At 41.8% G+C, this 20359-nt stretch overlaps 1 protein-coding gene across 6 annotated transcripts in view; it reads left to right on the top strand.

The window, feature by feature from the left end:
* The window catches only part of LOC119161564 (small ribosomal subunit protein RACK1), a 63541-nt gene that overhangs the window by 34869 nt on the left and 8313 nt on the right, over nt 1-20359 (top strand). For 3 of the 6 annotated variants that reach the window (XM_075879018.1, XM_037414103.2, XM_075879017.1), the window contains exon 6: nt 14358-19001. In XM_075879018.1, the coding sequence (XP_075735133.1) occupies nt 14358-14537 (180 nt within the window). In that variant the 3' untranslated portion in view covers nt 14538-19001. Of the gene's footprint in view, nt 1-14357; nt 19002-19339; nt 19488-20359 lie in introns of those variants that run through there. The other 3 variants (XR_005108477.2, XM_075879014.1, XM_075879016.1) reach the window with 3 other exon arrangements.

Below are 20359 nucleotides of genomic sequence, written 5' to 3'. Positions count from 1 at the left end.
GACATGAAGAAAATAAGTCGCACAGGAGAATTCAAGCAAAAACGCCAGCATGGCTGCAAAACCACGTCCGTGCTTGTTTAAGTTGTTCACATTCGTTCTGACTACCGTTGCCGCTTGAGAATTCATTCCATTTTGCCTGTTCCTTGAGCATTAAAATTCATACCGAGTTCTACTTATGCATGTAAAGCACTGAAAAGAAACAGTTTACACCTGTACAAATGTTGTTTTGGGAGATATGCCATCAGAAACAACACGAGTGGATGCACCGGCAGCGGCGGCGACGGATTCAGCCTGCAGTGCAAAAGTGAAACACGTTAGGTCATGCCGACTTGCTGCTGCTGCTGTGCCTTCTTCTACTTCCGGTGTTCGCAGCGATCATAATCTAAACTAGGCTCTCAATGAACGCGTTCTTGTCAAGGCTGTGAGGTTTGTTGTGCTGCGCGGGTAGTTCGGGATTGCGCCGGCGCGAGCCGCCTTTGCCGCCATGTTGAACTTGCGGCTCGTTGTTTACATCACGTGATTTGTGAACAAGTGCAGTCGGTGTAGCCAAAGCCGTGAAGCAAAAAGGCGATCTGCTATCGTGTAATTAAAAAATAGGTCCTGGGTCGATTTTTGCGCGTCAGCTTTGCGGCATGGTTTTCCTGCCACTTGGGCGACGAAGCAAGGGAAATTCTCGTGAGTTTTGCCGCGTTCACTCCCTTCGAGGCAGTGCGAATGGGCCTCCCTCCTACAGACAAGTCGTGTTGCGTCATTCGCGTGCAACGGTCAATCGCACGTTTGTATCATCCGCGGTGGCTGGGGAAACTGTTCGCATGACACCGAATGAAGGCGTATTTTATATAGTGTAGTCCATCTGAACCAATCTTAAAATTTTTATCATCTCGAAATTCGCATCAACTGTAATCTAATCATCGAGACTCTACTGTATATTAATTTGGCTTTTCACTGTAGGAAACAATTGCATTGATTGATTGATATGTGAGGTTTAACATACCAAAACCACCATATGATTATGAGAGACGCCGTAGTGGAGGACTCCGGAAATTTCGACCACCTGGGGTTCTTTAACGTGCACCCAAATCTGAGCACACGTGCATACAACATTTCCGCCTTCATCATTCACGATTCGATCCCGCGACCTGTAGGTCAACAGACCTGTGGGTCAGAGTACCTTAGCCACTATACTACCGCGTCTGGGCTGCAAACAATTGCAGCACATTATTTTACACTTGCAAGACAGGTTGTAGTGTACACGTATGCTGAAGGAGTACGGCTACTAGCGTGGGTCCAGTTTTAGCGAGCCGCAGGCCAAGCATTAACGTCGCCGTGGCGAGAACACGATACTACTCAAGGTCGCAACATTTTATTCTCTGTGACAACACCAAAAATGCAGTACAGCCCGTTGCAAAGGGGCGGCGAGAAAGCAAATGAGCTTATCCACGCCACGGGCGTAAAAGTTCTACACAGGGTGCCACGAGCACGTCTCCGTGGTAAAGGTGATTCATGGAGACACCAGGACCAAGGCCCGGTTGCTCGAGCAAGGGCAAAGACGCTCGCGATGGCTTTGAAGGGAGACGGGTCGGCGTAGCTTGGCCACGCACTAGGACACCGTACCACCCTTTGGTCGATCGTACGCAAAGGGGCAACAAAAGGTGAGCGTTTGCCTCGAGCACGAGGCGCCGTCAGCGAAGTCTGACGAGCCCTGAGCGACGGGAGTTGACGGATGGAAAAGGAATGTGTGGCTCACCGTAAGCTGTCCCGGAGAATCTCTGACCCGCTCCCGATGCACGCGCGCGAATCCTCTCTGGAGAACTTACACGCGGTGCCACAGTCAGCATCTGCTACCGGGTGAGAGGGGTTAAAACATCACTCCTTGCTCTCCCAGTGCGGCAGACAGCGGAGCAGGGGAGTCATGTTGGGACATGAGAACGGCAGAAAAGGCGGCAAAGCCCGCGCAAAGGCAGCGGGCTAGCCTCAATTCCCACAAGGTGATGGCTACATTCTTACGTAGACTGGTTTGCTGATTGCCCGCTCCTTGTGTTTGATGGTAAGAAAGGAGAAAGCGCTTGAAGTGTGCAACAAATACCTGTAACCCATTTCATACTCAAATGGATTCTAAAAATTTTTGTGGCAGTTTATTTGTGAGGTATTAAGCTCTTATAATGAGGCCATTCAATCATTACAGTCAAATCTTGTTATAGCAAATTTCAGATTCACAACTTTTTCGAAAATCCCGCTCCTAATGTCCACTTATTTGATATAAAAATATTATATTACTGTGAATTTCAGAGCACTGAATGTTTCAGAAACTTTAAATTTTATCAAATTTTATCGCCCTTATATCTCCACAACACTTCAAAATAACGAATAGCACTTTTAAAAAGTTGCTCGTGGCTGTAGAAACAATGCCCAGCTTCTTACACGTCACTATCGTCATCTGCATCATCATCATCCAAATACCCACGTACTTCTCTATGTGCCTGCCCTATGGGAGACCAACGCTGGTTAGGTGGCACGCCGAAAAAGAGCACCTGGCAGAGAGTCGCGACACAACTCGGCTGCTCGCGCCCAGACGACCGCTGCTGCAGTCTGCAGTGTACCACTATGAGAGCACGTGCGTGCGCCGCTGCTGTGATTTATTTTGGTACGAACAGCTCAAAAAGCCATTATGCCAGTAATGCTGCACTGTGGTTTAGAAAAATAACTTTGTTCAAAGGCTACTGTCATATAAAAAGCACTAAAAAACAGAGAGAAGCCCTGCAAAGCGGACTGCGTATATGCATTTAGTATCGAAGGGACAGTGCTGTGCTGTGATGGCAGCTCCCTCATCCTCATTTTTTTGTTGTGTGCTGGGTTTTGGGCTAATGCTAGTGCTGGCTGACATTGCCCCATTGATAAGTTCATGCTGCAACGATACCACGCTGCCAACATCTGCAGTAACACAAAACAAAACAAAAGCAGAGTAAGCGGTAGCTGCGTCAATATATATATATATTTTTTCTGGCATCATTTACGCCTCGTCTGTGGAGTGTATGCCCAGGGACATTGATCAAGCAAACCACTGTAGCAGCTTAGCACATGGGGTGTCGCGCTGCTATTCTTGAAGGCCTGGGATAGATTAGCGACCACGGCGGCTGCACTTCGATGGGGGTGAAATATAAAAAGAACACCTGTGAACCGAGATATATGTGTGCATTAGAAAACCCCAAGCGGTCACAATCTAGATACACACGCTACAGCGTGCCTCAATTGTCTTGTTTGGCACATGAAAGCTTAGCAATTATTGATTTCGCACTGACACCTTCATTTTAGGCCGACACAGGCAAGCGGAAAAACTGAAACTCTGTGTTAGTCAAACTAAATGACGAATAAATATCGAAGACATTTGATACTTCTCTAGCAAGGCGTAAATTCCGATGTTACTTAGCCACGGCAGGCAGTGAGAAAAACGTTAAAGAACCCCAGGTGGTCAAAATTTCCGGAGTCCACCACTACGGCGTCTCTCATAATCATATGGTGGTTTTGGGATGTTAAACCCCACAAATCAGTCAGAAAAACGCTTACCGCATTGGCTGACTCCAGAAAGCTAAGCTTCTAGTAGTCCGCTGCTTTGTAACAAGAACCCTGTCTTTTGCACAAATTAAGTTAAACAGATGCATCTCGGCATCGAGTGTTCACCACGAGAGTATAACAGCTCAGAGGCGTAGGTGAACGTGGCCCTGCACAAGTCTGGTGGACAAGGCAGCTCCTTTACATGCAACTGTTTACAAAAAAAAAAGGGAAAGACTAGCTGCCTATCTTATCATTCACTTCAGATGGAGTTTGGTGTTGGTGGTGGTGGTCAGATGGGTGGACGCATGGAAACTTTGTTAGCCCTGAAGTGCCCTACTCAACGATCAGCGGGCCAGATAAAAAAATGTTTACATATGCCTTATGTTGCATAATACGCTCATTTTATTTCTGGCAAAATGCTGTTAAAACTCTACTGTTTGGCCCTGATTTTCACTGGTGGCTGTCTTCACTATAGAATAAATATAGCAGACACGCGCCATTCGGTTTAAAAACGAGCCCGACAGCACTAAACAGGAGAGCTAAAGCAGAATTTCGCTCGCCTAACCGCTTGGTTGCAACGCCGCCTCCTCTTTCTACATCCTCCCTTCCCTCTATACGTCCTCCCTTTTTTTATATATTGTTGCACCTGAATATGTAGCAGTACCGCTAGCGCCCTTGAGTTTTGTTACGGCGATGCGCCCACGCATCTTCTCTATCAGCCGCCACTCTCGTCTGCAAGAGCAGCTGAGAAGTGCGCGCTCTCACCGCCAGTGTGGTCGTGGAAACTCTAAGCACAGGTTCCCTATACAAATGTGCGATAGCCCTATCGCCATCACCATTGCATGCCCTTGTTTTCTGCATCAGGGTTCGCCACGTTGCTTTTGTTTCGTCGAGCAGCTTTACCTGTGCACTTGTTATATGGCTTGCTTTTGGATTGGGAGCTGTACGTTCACGATGAGCTTCAAAAGCAGCATGAAAGGAATGCAGCAACAGTGAAAAATGCGACACGAGGGACCTATGGGATGAAGTTGCCGATGATTGAACACTACACGCAGTGCGGCGAGGAATTATGCCACTTTGCTGATGACCGCGAAGATCCATGTGGTTTGTTCTGATACCATAATGGCTATGGGATGACGAGAGCAAAGAGGATGTTAAAACAGCGTGCAGAAACCAACACGGAGGATCTGTATCTAACGCAGATGTTTCAAAGTCCGTTGGAAGGGTGCACATGCTTAAAGAGTTCGTCTCGCAGCAGTCGAGCTGCACCCATCAGGCAAAGATCGCACTATTCTTCAAATAAACATGCACTTGTTCGATATATTCGTATTTGTTTTTTCATGCTTATTAGATAATAATGCTATTGTGGATGTATACACAGCACAGCCCAATGGGCATTTAAACACTGATGGACATCCTCTGGACAACTGCTTCCGGATGTCTTGGTTGTCCACTGGTTCTCTGCAAATCTCTGATCGGCGTCCAGCGGACATCCGCAGGACTCTAAGGCGCATACTAATTGGCGATCCAGTGGTAGTCCTGCGGGTGTCCAGGGCGGATATGTGGATGTTCAACAGACATATAGGCCGCTTTATTGTATTATTGTTTTCGTAACCTAATCTCCACTAAATAAGGATTGGGTAAATCACAGACCATTAGTGGGATCCCACTCATTTTTATTATAATGCTTAATTGGTGTAGCTGGTCATATATGATAGAGGAGGTTCGATGCAAACAAAAGAAACAAAACACAATTGGTGTTTGTCTGTCTCGTTCACTTTTATGCGGCAACGAGACATGACCAACACCATTTGTGCTTTATTTGTTCCCGTGTTTGTCTTTGCACCACACCTCTTCTATCTATATGACCAGCTGCACCAATCAAGCATCAAGCATTGTAAATAAAAATGAACGTCCAACTATGTGTCCAATAATGGTCGGCGATTTACCCAATGGATATCTGGTGCAGTTTGCACACCACTTCCCATCAGAACTTACTAACTATAGTGAGACTTGCATCGTTCCGCACTTTTTCACATTTACGTATTCATACAGGACCGGGTTAACTGGCGGAACATGGGAGAGGCCTTTGTCCTGCAGTGGACGTAGTCAGGATGATAATGTTGATGACAAAAGAACATGTTTCTATGTATTGCAAACTGCTATATTGCAACTCCCATTAACTGAAAAGAGTCATGACTTATGCCATCACATTTCCCTGAGGCAGCATGAGAACGCAAACTGTATGTCTTCAAGATGTAACAATTCGACCACCGACTTCCTGTCTCCTCATAGCATCCGCCATGTATGTGTCACATCTGTTACCGTCCTGTATGTATTTGATATGTAACCGTCTGGTATGTCTTCTAACTGTCATAATTTTGCTACCATGTTTATGTCTACTAAAGTGTGTGTATTGTACGTGTTCTATAAGTAGCCTACCTTTATGTAGACCAAAAATTAGGCCAGTTGATAGCCTGCATGGTGGTGCATAATAGAGGCTGTTATAAGTGGAATGTATATCAACAAGCATGTGAAACTGCAAAATTATTTATTTTCATCTACACTGCACAGTTTAGAGCATTTTACAGACATTATTTGAACAGGTAACGTACCTCAGCTGATAAGACAAATAAGATCAACAGATCAGCCTTAGCCCAATGAAGCTTGAACACATCATTGTCACTGTAAATGTTTTTACTTTTTCAGCATTTTTCTAGGTAATTGAGAGTACATTTATTTCTCAAAAACACAAACAAAAGGTTTACGTAAGAAACTCATCACAACAGTAACTTCTGACCAGAAGGCTCTATTCAAGACATTCGAAGCACTATGGAGAGTATACTTAGATAAGCTTTGCACACCCAAATTAGCCATCTGTTGTATTATAATACGTAAAGTATATCACAGTGACTTCTTGTGCTTTATAGACTAATAACAAATGTATGCAGCCTTACGGAGTATAAAAGACAGAACAATCATAACGTCAGAACCAACTCGCATGGCAATCATTAAATATTGCAATAAATTAGGAATGTGATATCATAGTAAATTACGAATGTGACAAACGCCATCAGTGCACTAACAGAGATACCTGGTTGGCACCACTGCTGTACTTAGCATCCATCATTGAAAACAACACTACAGCAGCACACTTAATGTCACCCTTGACTGCTGAACTGAAGGCCGCGGATTCAAACCCCGGGTGTGGTGGCCGCAATTTTTATCGAAAAAGATAGGCTTGAGTTAGACATAGGTGCACTTCCCAGGCGGTCGAAAGTCTTTCACTATGGCATCCCTGATAATCATATATTGTGGTTTTGAACGCGTCAAACCCAGCAATTAGAATTCCTATTAAATATTATGCAAAATGAGACAAGCAAATATCATGTAGTTTTAAAATGTCACCATTCCCCTTTTATTCGATGGACTTCAGTTACAATATTCCGGAATGCCTTCTGTCAGTTATCATTACCAATGTCAAACATGGTTAAGTATCACTAACATGTCACACATGGTTAGGTACTGGCAAATTTAGGTATGATTAAGTATGACTGTTGAGAATCACTCGATTGCACTTATGGCACTAAAATTCAGAAGAAAATTAAGTAATGTTACAAAAACATATTAAAATGAATTATTTAGCCAATTTTAGAATGAAAATAAAATTTTGATCTACTACAGCCTTATTACAATGCAAAAAGTTCAATTTTAAAAGTGACTAATTGGACATGAAACAAAAATTAAAATATGACACACAAGTCTTGAGGGCACCTTACTAAGTAGATTTAAAATATATATATATGCTGTAAAAAAACATAAGAAGCAGCGCTGACACATTCAGAAATGTTGTTTGTACTTGCATTAAAATTCAACCCTAAGAATAGAAAACCGCCTTTTTAGATCAATGTGTCCAGGGGGACACTAAGTAAGACATTGATGCTGTCAGCTGCCTAATAAACTAATAATAACGAAATTTTGATGGCTACAACAAGTGGGTATGTTTGCACATAAAAGTTTGTGACAGTTGTGTTTCTACACAATCCCACTTGAAAAAATTCTTTGAGCATGTCTATTCTCTGAGATATTCCGCTCCAAAGTTCAATTGTGCTTTTCATGATTACACATGCAAGGCAGTGAGGATCAGCAAACCATGACTCCCTGGTGGGATGAGCAGTCACTGCTAGCTATCACCAGCCGGTAGTAAAAGGGTAACCAATATAATGTTCGCCTATGGCTTCGACCCATGGTCAGATTATATGCGGCCAATCAAGGAGTAGTGGCTGTGTGCTAGTGCTCACTGTCCTGCATGCATAATGATGCAAGTCGCAACTAAACTTACTTGCAGAATATCTAAGGACAGGCATGCAAATATTTTTTGGATCTATGCAGAAATGTGACTGGCTCAAATTTTTAATACCTGCATAGGGGCCTGCTGCAGTCTTTAATACGTTCAATATTGCATCTTATTCAACGGCACGGCTGACAGTAACAAGTATTGTTGCACATTGTGTCCCCCTAAACACATAGCTGTCTGCAAAGGTGGCTTTTACACACAACTCACAGCACTGACTTTTTCAAAGAAAAACAAAGGGCTTGATTTTGAACATCCTGAATGTGCGAGCTACTTGAATAAAGCAACCAGGTGGCTCAGCGAAGTTCCTTTTTCATAGGAAACAGAAGCCATGCGCAGCTGTTGTACATCTGCAGCCAACGTTTCCACGAGCTACCACTGATGGCAGGCTTGTCCGGAATTCTTTCACACTCAATTTGCACAAGGAGCATGCATAGGCTGCGATGGAAACAGAAAAAAAAAATTAGTTTAGTGATGGCAAAACTACATTTTTCAGTCTTTTCAAAATTATTTGGAACAATGTGTCTTAAACTAGCAGGATGTACACAAACTAGAGATGTTACAAGATAAACTTTCTTGATGTTCGAGGCGAACACAGTTGCAATCTTATGAAATAATATGCAATTTTTACATCACAGATGTGTTGAAACCATGCTTAATGCACTCATGCATAGTGTGTTGACATGCTAATTCAATGATACCACAACACACACATGATGGTATGCAATTTCATCAAGTATCCATTGCAGGTAACATATAAAATTAAAATATGAATTTGATTTCAAATGCAACTAATGTAGCTTTCTTCAGGCTGCTCACATTGGAACGATTATATCTTTAATGTCAGATATTATTGTCACCAAATTACTATTGTTTGCTGCTAAACTAAGGTCATTAGTTTCAATGATTCTTGTTGGCTAAAATGCAGTACGCCTCACTTGAGCATCACAGGCTGTCTATTGAAAAAAAAAAAAAAAAAACGTGGAAATACGTTTAGCAAGTTTTCAACACCAAGGTTGGGCGAGGCGCATCCAATATTTATTAAACCTAAACAAAATAACGAAATCCAAACCAAAGTGGAAACAAGCAGAGTAAAATCTGTGGTGCTCGAACGCTTCGACTAATGATCGAATTTGTGCTTGCACAGTAAGGTATAGTGATTCGGCCGCATTTAGCCATGAATTATTCGTTCAAAAATGCAGTTCACGTTTAACAAATAGCTTAAAATGCACGGGTTGTGGCCGCATCAGGTAATCTATACTGCAGGTGTATACTGTAAGTTAGAATTTTGCTAAACGAGCTGCATGAACACCTAAGCGTAAGGCAAATGCTGTAGGCCCGTGTACTCAGATTTGGGTGCACGTTAAAGAACCCCAGGTGGTCAAAATTTCCGGAGTCCTCCACTACGGCGTCTCTCATAATCAAATGGTGGTTTTGGGACGTTAAACCCCAGAAATCAATCAATCAATCAACCTAAGCGTAAGGCAACCTTTGCGAGCCCTACCTAAGACGATGCAACACGCTGCACACCAATCAACACGCTGCACACGAACATGCATCAACTCAAGTATCACGGTAGTTCATAAAGACGCGTGCCGAAGCAAATGCACACACCGGCATACATTCAGCCACTCGCAAGGAAATAACTTAACTGATAGTAGTCATAACGAATAACAATACTGTAGCTGTTTAAAATAAAACGCACAGCGTATCAAATTGCCGTACACACGTTCACTTCAGTAGCGCACATTAAATATGGCGGGCTTACGTGCCTTAGCCATGATCAACGCCTACAGCTAACAAACGCCCCAGAATTATTAAACAAAATAGTAGTCACTCGTGAGCAGGGGCCCCCTCCAACACCACGGCCGACAGAGGCGGGCGCCATCCCAACTCGGCTCAAATCCGCCGCTGAATTCCTGCTGCGTGTGCATGCGCTCCCTGCTTCACACTACATACAAAAGAAAAACTCGTCCATGCTTAAGTTCGCACAACCTTGCCTTTACTATGATGAAATGATACAGATAAACAGGCTCGCCACGTACACAAAAGCTCACTTATCATGCACATGGTATGAAAAACGTGGCGAACACGGTGGTAACAGAGCCCCGACAGCAGCAATGTGGTACATACCTGGCGAGTGCTCCACGATACGAAGCCACACGTACTCGCTTGAGTGTAGCGCATCTTCATAATCAGCAGCACTTGCAGAACACAGAACGCAAGCACACTTCACTCACGAGAGAAATAAACTCAAACACAACCCTTCAAGAGGCGGCCGTCGGTCGAGCCGCGGGTAACACGTCCAAACAAGTAAACTGGTTACAGCCGTGCAGACGCACACCGCATTTGCGCATCTTAATGCTGACTAAAAAAGCTCGGTTATGACATTGAAATATGTAAAATATATGTACATATAAACTACACAAATACGTAAAGCATATAACAATTTGATTTAAAAAAAAAATAAAGGAATGTGGAACTTTAAACGCGCAAAACTTGAAACTTCTATTCAAGGTACACATTAAACGCAATTCGGAACAAACAAATGAACAACAGCGGTAATAACCACCACAAAAAATTAATATAATCTAAAATAAAAATATACAACTGTTGATATACATGCGAGAATATGTTGCGACTGATGACTTTATATCAAACAGATACCAAATACAATGTATATGATGCGGGATGCAGTGTTCGTGTGTGTATATATATATATATATATATATATATATATATATATATATATATATATATATATATATATATATATATATATACATATGCATACATACACAGTAGAACCCCGCTGTTGCATTCCCGTGTGCTGCGTTTTCCTGGCTTTTACATCGTTTTCGGCCGGGCCCTGCACAGCTCCCATAGGATCCAATGCATCACGAAAAACGAGCCCTTAAGTATACACCTGTTTCCCTTATATATATATATATATATATATATATAAATATACACACGCACAATACGTTTTCTTTGTTATGTCCCGGGGGCATCCGCTGGAAAAAGCCAAAAAGATGTAAAAATTTAATCCGACATTATTATCCTTTGGATGTCCCATGGACATCTCCTTAGGATGTTTGGACTTTATCCGGATGTCCGAGGGAGTTTCAATTGGGAGGTAGACAACTCACGTGATTGCATTTATAATATTTGCAGAAATTTTTAATATTTTCACAACAATGACTTTTTAAAAATAATGAATAATTTTTAGTGGTCCCTTGAAAGTTCGTTCGTTCTGTCGAGATTTCGCTGTTCTTGGAAAAGTGTTGCATGGCCCCTTTAAGCTTTTCTCATGGCTGGGTTGCTATCGCCTACTTCTGAATAACCTGTGTGTGACATTATAAGCACCCCAAAGCATGTTGCTGGCGTTACCTTTGCAGCATTTCGTGCTCAGCATCAGCAGACGCGATGGGCACATCACACTTGTAATATGCATGCCAAAGATAAATAGCAGTTGTAAGCTAGAAGCTGCAACTACTGCTGGATTATGCTGGGCTACAGAGACTTCTCGCGCTTAAGTGTGATGATAACAAAGTGGTGTTTTTCTTTTTTCCTTTTCTCTCTTCTTTTTTTCCAAGCAGACAATGAGTGCTACTGCTTAATTATAAAAAGTTAACTTTTTTTATTGTCAATTTCGATGCTTTAATGTTTCAATTTAAGAAAGGCTTGCTGTTTACTGTGCCAGCACATCGTAGAAAAAAACTATGCCTGAGGTGTCGCTAGCATTGATATTAAAGGCACGCTACTGCATGTTTCGGGTGGGTGCTGTGTGGTGGTGCTAGTACTTGTACCGCAGGCTGATGCCGACAGTGCTGGCATCATTGTGTTGGCAGAGTGGCTGAGCTGGCTGCTTTGTGGAGGGGTTTTATTGCGCATTAGTGGCTAGCGCTGGAGGAGCTCCAGTCTAAGAAATGCTAGTGATTTCCCTGTCGAAAGTTCAACTAGAGCTTAACCTGTTGAGAGTTGGAATTTTTTCACGAAATGCAGTACAAAAAAAATGGGCACTTTTTTTATTCCTGAAACAAATTCTTTAGGTGATTCTACTTAAGAAAAATATTGTCCAAATTTTTTTTTGATGACTGACTGTAAAGTTTCAAAAGAATCATTTATGTTGTTACATACACGTGATTTATTCATAGTAACTATAAGAAAAATCCTTTTTAAGATATTCGTATACAATTTTTATGAATAAAAATTATGCATTGTAATAAACATAGCTCACAGACATAAAAAAAGCACACCAGAATACTTTGCCACCAAAAAATGTCTTTGCTTTGGCACTAAATACTGGGGAATAGTCACCTTTGATCCGTTTCGAGTCATCTCACCACGCATGCTTTCGAGATGTCCCTCCTTCATCATCACCACCTGGGTCTGAGCTCGTAAGTGAATTTTCGGCTGATGAACTCAAGTCTAAAATTAGATTCAGATTCGGCACGAGAAGAGTCCACATGGGAAGAATCGCCGCTCGACTTGCAACCGGCGCGCACTTCTATAATGCAAGCCGTCTGCGCGAGTGTGCGCTTGGAAGAAAACTGTGTAGTTGTGCATTCATCCAGAAAGCAAAACTAATGAAAAAGCTATAATGATCTTTTGTCTTATCATCGAGACAGAGTTAGATTTCCAGAGTCCCTAAAACAAGAAACGCAACCGCAGCAGCATCGTTTGTGTAATTTATGTAATTTATCACAGCATGGAAGCAGATGTAATCGCGTCTTGGGTAGCACTAAACAAGAGAGTCACAAGCGGTCACCCGGAAAAAATTAGAAACCAGGCAGCCATCAGCTCTGCGGGCACGAGAACAATAACCGCCTGAAGGATGAAACCGAAACCAGCCACACCGTGTGCATGTGTTTGGATGCACAAGCAAAAGCCACTGCGCAACTTGTGCATAAGCAGCAGAGACAAAATCAGAGAGACAATGGTGCGTAAAAATATTCCACGTATTTTCAAAGTGTGGCAGCTCATGCCAAACAAGAGAGGTGATTGAAAAAGGCGCGCACTTTAAATCAGCCACACCACAAATGCGCTCGGATGCGTAAACGATAGCCGGTGCGCCTCTTTGGGAAGTAAAAAAGAAATACAATGAGAGACATCTGCGCATGAAAAAAAATTTCTAGTATTCTTGAAGTGTGCCAGCGTATGCCGATCAAAAGAAATTGTTGAAAAAGGCACGCGTTACATACTGGCAATGCCATGCATGTATGGCAAAAACCCTTTGGTCTGTGTAAGGTTTTGCCTTAGGTACATGTTCGGGAAAAAACTTTAAAAGGGAAACAACTTTTCGCGACAGATGTTTCCTTTCAAGCAGCTTTGCGGCAGCGTTCCTGTCCAAAGGTTACTTGTTGGCACAGTCATCTCTAGAAATCACCTTGAGCCACTGGTCATGCTGTTCAAAGGTATCTCGTGGAAAGTCAAGCGTGCAACTCTTTTTCCGAGACTTGAAGAACATTTGCGCATGTAGCAAAGCAGCATTTCTAAACAATAAGAACACACTGCTCAATAACACATCACTTTTTCCATCAACGTATTAAGTCAAGGAAAAAAAATGCTTCTCAAGAATGGGCGTTGTAGAATTTTGCCTCTTGCACTTCTGTTGATGGCTGTTTATTTGTGTAGCATCACTTTCAGCTCATTTACGACATTGCGTCGCTACCACATTTGAGGTGCGCTTCATCGCAGTGCAGTTTGATAAACTCCTCCATTGGTTTCTGCACGTCGCTTCATCTGATTTACCAGGGCCCATGCAGCTGGTTGCAAGAAGTCACCGTGAGAGGCTCTAGAGACTACCGAGTGAATAGGAGGATAACGGACAGGGTTGGGCAGTGCTTTTGAAGCCTACATCCCGGGAATAAGTTTTTTTCTAGGAGGCATTTATGACACTCATGCAAGAAAGGAATGCACATATTGGTTATGCGTATGTGGAAAATGCATCTGCAAAGAGTTTTATAAAAAGCCGTGTTTTATACACCAGTAAATATGGTATCAAAAATGGCTGCTGCATTTAAATAAGTCCAACCCTGCAGGGTCTGCAGTTTTTAAGTGTTACTTGTACAGTGTAGCATATGTGCTTGATAACTGTTAAAAATAGTACCTGCCAAAATTAAGCAAGAAGTTTTTGTTCTTGTACTATGGCAGCTTTGTTGATGCGTGTAAAGAAGTAACCTGTTTGTGTCTTGTAATAAATGAATTCATGACTCGCTATGAAAACACTTTAGTCAAGTGTTTGCTAGGACCTTAAGTCCTCATGTCTAGCTATTTCAAGAAATGGTCAACTTCATAATGGTCACGTGGATAGCTTGAATGCTAGTTCAGCAAGGCAATGATCATTACTAGGGAATCAAAATGTGGAGGTATGTGAAGTATTATGCTGTACTCTAGTTAAAAATCTGGCTGCCTTTTCAATGTTCTTCTTTGATTGCTCCATTGACAGAACTTGGAAGACAACAGCCAGGTGGATGAGCTGTGTCCTGAAGTGCTGACACCAAATGCCAAAACTGAACTTCCACAGTGCATATCACTGGCTTGGTCAGCTGATGGCCAAACACTGTTTGCTGGCTATACCGACAACCTTATCAGAGTTTGGCAGGTTTCAGTGGGCATTACCCACTGAACAGGTACTACCTATTTTAGCATGATGTGTTTCTCGGAACATTCTTAATTTATAAAAAAAGGCACTGGCTTTAATCTGCTAAAAGTGCATCACTTTTTAAGATGCCACAAATTTTTGTTTTCTATTTTTAAGCTGTTAAGCCTTATGACACATATACAACAGATGGTCGTGGTGCCTAGAATATATGCTTCCTAATGTGCTGACTTCTGGGCATTCCCTGTGAGAGGCGATGGCACCACAATTGACATTTGTTTGTGGCTGCTTCCAGACAGTGCTACCTCTCGAGACTTTGCTAGAGCCATGCAGGTGACAGAGCTAGTGTCCTTGCGGCAGGGTAAAATTGGTGATATGCCAGTAAAGAAGTTTTGCAGAAATTGAGTGCTCATGGTTTGGGTTACTGTAAATATGGAGTGTAGGACAACCATTTATGCTGTATTAGTGGTGCCTCCTAAACGTCTAAGTTACAACTGTTGGTCGATACCTGTGAAATATAGATGATTGAAGATGTCCAATGACATCGTTGGTAGTCAAATGACAAGGTCTGGTGTTTTGACTCTGAAATGGACAAAGAGAGCTTTGCACTCACACGCTACTAGACTGCTGTTACCGTAGGTGTAGTTTTGATTCTCTTGGAAAAGGCTGATGTGCTGTTCAACCCTTCTCTCTCTCATGCATGCATGCGTGTGTGTGTAGGTTGTGGGTGAGTGGGCAGGTGGGTGCTAAGACATGCATACTGATCATACATTTTGACATAACTTCAGTCACTTACATGCCAGCACTGTGACTTCATGATGACGTGCTCTAGTGGGACACTCCAGATTTATTTCTATCCTACCAGTATACTTGATTTGCACATGAAGCATAGCCCACAGAAATCCAAAAGAGAGGCAAGAAGAGGAAAATGAAAGCTTGCGATGAGAAATTTGAAAACAGAGGGTGGGTGCTGGAGTCAAAGTTTTGGACCTGTCTTTTTTTTTTTTTTTTCAAATTGCAGCCTTGAAAAAGACAAGTCCGCTTTCCAAAACGTCGGCTCCAGCACCACCCCCTGTTTTCGAATATCTCGTAGCACTGGGAAGTAGCACATCTTTTGGCGACGCAACCACTCTTACCCACATACTTTTTTTTTTCAAAACCATTTCGTTTTGTTATTTTGTTTCTCGATGCTGCTGTTTGGTTTCTGGGGTGTCTTTTTATCTTACACGTTGCAGTGGGGTAGCCCTAAAACTATTGCTATTTTGCGAATATATTTATGTTTGTTACTGCTTGTATAATCTTTTTCTTCATCAAAGTTGTTCTTTTGTACTCCCGCTGCAGCTACTTCTCTGTTTGTCTTGATGTGAGTTTTTACCGCCCACTTTGTAGTTTTTTTTCCTTTATGCTTTGATGTTTTTTCTGTATTCACTCCCCTCTGTAATGCCTTCGGGCCCTGAGGGTACAATAAATAAATAAATAAATATATTTACAGGGGGGGTGTCATATACCACTGGTACAAAAGTACTGGTTGCAGTTCTTGCCAATGGCAAGTACTGTAAGTTCTTGCCAATCATTATTTGATACTGTGGAGTAGGTTTATTATTTATTCTACTATTAGTTGCACACCATCAAACAAAACAGATGCTTTTTGGTGTGTGAGCGCTGCCAGTGATGTTGCAGTGACGCCTGTGCCCAGCACTCTAGTAGTAGTATATTTGAGGCACTATAAGGTTCTATGTCAAATGTCGGGCATTCACTTGCATCTTTGGAAATGGGCTGAAAGTGAGCTGGGCAAATATCTTCTGGTATTCAGGCAATACCTTAAAGGAACATTAAAGGTCAAATAACAATTTACGTCAGAGTGAAAGCTCAACGTATGACATCTAAAATGCCATTATTATCAATAAAGTGCCCTACTTATCAAGGTTTTAAGGTAAATGCATGATAACACATGTGCTTCGTGTAGGACATTCACAAAATGATCCCGATGATGTGAGAGGTACCACCTACAATTAATCACTAATCGAACTAGCTGCACTAAATAAAGAACCTTCCATGCATCAAGAGACGTAATAAAATGCTGCTTGTTCGTTTCTGTTTGATTCATGGAAAAAATAACTGCCGAATATTGCGATGGGGAAAGTGGTTCAAAAGTTCAATTTTCGCCTGGTTAAACTGGACAGGTCGTGCCATCTAGTGGGGCCCAGTTGAACCAAGCACGTCTGCCACCTCAAAGGCCATGGCAGAAAATTGTTCAATGGCTGTTGTCACTGTTGTGGCTCCCGCTATTTTCGTTCTGCGGCTACTAGTGCCTGCGGCCGCACAGTAAAGCCGGGCAACATTGTGCACGGAAGCAGTGGCATGACATAGGCGGGTAACTTGAAGTTCACTAACACAATGCAGACCATTAAAATGTGATTTTATTTCAAAATAAGCAATTCCTTGGCACAAAAGTAACACTAAGAGGTTTCTGGACCGCTGTTTCAGCAATCAACATCAACTTAATAGTTGCCTTTAGTGTCCCTTTAATGTAAGGCTGACAAATTTGTCAAAGCAATTCATGAGACCTGTAGTCCTGCACACTTTTCAGCAAATGGTGCTGAAAAATAGTGTAAATATAAATGATACCAATACCATTGATGTTTGCTAAGCCAAATTTTGTGCAAATGTATACAATGCACATTTTGTGTTGACTGCACTATATAAGTGGAGAGCTGTTCATAAGAAAACAGAAAGCACTGCCACTTTATATCTTATGCCTAATGATGCAGTGTTGTAGCACTGTTGTAACTTCCTGCATATGTTACACCCGGTCATATTTGGTTCTATATAGCGATTCATGTGGCATTGTACCAATGTCTCTTACCTTTTTAATTGAATAAAAATCTGTTGCACTGATAATTAACTGTTCTATGTGATAACGACCTTGATTGGTTGCTCTATGAATATTAGATTTTGATCTTTATTGGAGAGTAGCATTTTCTGATAGTGCGTTAATATGAAGCGGCACCAAGCTGCTATGCTTTTAGTGTTGCACACTTTCAAGCGATCTGGTATGTCACTTAATCTCTTTCAAAAGTGCTCTAAAACGGCTTCCATCCGGAGTCGAAAATGCTTTGTATCCTGAGCGGGCTGGACCACCACTGATCTAGTGAAAGGCTGTCCATGCATTGAGCAAGTCACCTTGTCATGAAAAGCTTTTTACTTTTTCTCTGCTAATTCTCTCCTTTATAATTGTTTTCTTTTTTTTTGAAAGACTGCCCTTGGCCATAACAAACCAACACGAGCGGCTCATCTCATCCTTATGCTCTTGCGCACAAGTATCTTGCAGCACTACCGAAGTTGGGAGGTGCACACTGGCAATATTCTTACATTATGTCGCAAAACTTGTCTAATTATTGGTGAGAGTAGAGAATATTCTTCAAACTGATATGTCAAGCATTCTGGACTAGAGGCATGGTCACGATGTGTAATAAATATGCTTTAAGGAGACATTAAAGTGAAACATTGACTTGGTTTATATTGATAAACTATACTGAGAACTTTAATGTCGCAAGTTTCACCATAAGTTTATTATTAGAAAAGAAAAATCAAGGTTGAAGGATCATTTTAAAATTTTGTGTTGAAATCTACACACATTATGTCGCAAATTTAAATATGTATCTTGGCAATAGAAAAGAGGTTTGATCAAACACCGCCCGAGTTTCTTTTAACGCTCCCCTGTGAGCTAGACAAACGTGTAAATTCCCCAACTCAGTTCTGTGACTAGTGCACTGTGTAACACACATCGAAGTCAAAACTCAAAATATAGCAGACAATTTCCATCATAAAATTTATCCTGGGGAAGACAGTGTAAAGAATGGCAAACTACTCATGTGAACACTCTGTGTCCAGTATTTGTTCTGTTCTCCTGTCATTTGTGCTGCACTGATTTCTAACAAATGTGTTAAAAGTTACAGCAACTTTTGCATTGCCATCACAGTCCGGTGTGATTTCGGCAGCAAATGTTGCTTTGTGCAAACTTGGCCAGACTATACATACTACAGCTTATGCACGTTTTCCCTCTAGTTCAGCTGTGTCTTGTGTGTGCCCCACCTGTAAAATTCACTTGTGCTTCACCGCTTGCGTGAAGCCCATACGAGCGCGCCACCAGTGCCATCAGCCAATGATTCCAATAGCGTACAGCATACCTCACCACACAGAGAACTCTGCAACATGAAAATAAAAAGAATGGGTGATTATTGCATTCATCTATTTTACTTTTTGCTGGCTTAAACTATCAATGTAAGCAAAGCAACATGCTTGAAAGTGAGTGACCTTTAGCATCTATTACTTAACATGCAGTGCCTGTTTGCTTGCTTGGAAAGGAGCTTTGCAAGTGCAGTGTACTTTAAAACTAGTTAGAAGCATGAGTTGGTTGCAAATTATTTGTTTTGAAATATTGCCACTGTTTTGGTTTTGAACAGGAAAATAAAGTGTTACTGTTTATAACACTGGTTTGTGGCATTTTTTTACTCAATGAGATGAAAAATTGTAATACATTGTGCAGTCATAATTGCCTGCACAGTCAATTTTGTCACAAAGTATCCATTTGGTTTTCAAAACTTGCTGTAGGATTAGGGCACTATCTATCTATAAAACTCTTACAGTACTGTATTGATAATTCAAACTCTAATAAAAAGGACAAACTTACATTTTCGGTTCGCCTTCCATGTTTTCAATTATTTTAAGGCCACTTAATCCAAACTGCTGTGTTGCATTTAATTCGGTCAATTCATACTTTTTCTTTTTTTGTGCCTGAAAATATCTGCCGCCTTTGTTGCTTTCAGTTGGACACAAGTTCATATTATCGTCACATGCCTGCCTGCAAAGCATCCGAACTGGCCATACAACGCCACAATAAATTGCATGAACACTCGGGGAAGGATTTTTCAAAAATAGTCTTCTGGTGTTAATCGCTTGCCGAACCCTTTGCAAGTAAGTCACTTGCACCGCATTCCACTGGTGTCATGTAGTCAAAGGATACTAAGATTGTGAAGGTGCACCTGCTGTTATGGGGCAGCACATTTTGTACTTTAATTATGCCAGCATGCACACACTGGATAACGAGTTCCATATTGATCACTGAAATCTAAAACTTTACTGGCAATCATGCAGAGCTGTCTGTGAAATTGATGCGGCCTTGAGAAACAATAACCATTACAATGCAAGTTGGTATGGAGTGACGAGTCATATTTGTGAGAACGTGTGATAATTCAAACTCCTGGGGTCTCTTTGAGTTTCAATTTTGAGAGCCTACTGGATTTGCAGGTAGGGAATCTAAGTACCAATGCCTTTTCTTTTGAAAGTCTCTGCTAGTGCTTGTTGACTTCAAGGTTGTGGAGAGTAAGCTTGTGGTATTGCAAAACGAATGGCGACATACTTTTTATTGCTGATCAAAATTGTTTGCAAGATAAAAAAGAGTGTTGCATTTCAAGGCTGCTTGCCACGTGGCAACAGAACCCTAAATCAAGCACTTGTGCAGGCCCACATGGGTATGGAATATTGCCTTCAGTGTTTCGTGAATGGCTGTGTAAATGCAAAAAAGGCAGAAGTGAACCCAGGGGCTGGAGCCAGCGTTTTGACAAGCAGACTTGTCTTCTTTAAGGCTGCAACTGCCCATTTAGCGCATGTATATGCATTTGTCGTGTCCTCCACTCCAACCCATTTAAAAGAGGAGAAACGGAGTAGTACGCAGATGAGAATGAGGGGGAAAGGAAAGAAAAAAAACTAAAAAATAGAAGTAGAAAGTAAGGGGTGTTGGCAGGAGATTTGCATCGTGAGCATAGAAGGACAGGTAGCTTTTTCAC

This window comes from Rhipicephalus microplus, chromosome X (assembly GCF_043290135.1).
Source record: "Rhipicephalus microplus isolate Deutch F79 chromosome X, USDA_Rmic, whole genome shotgun sequence".
Classification (NCBI taxonomy): domain Eukaryota; kingdom Metazoa; phylum Arthropoda; class Arachnida; order Ixodida; family Ixodidae; genus Rhipicephalus; species Rhipicephalus microplus.
Note: the sequence above shows the minus strand (reverse complement) of the source record. Positions and strands in the feature narration are given on the sequence as shown.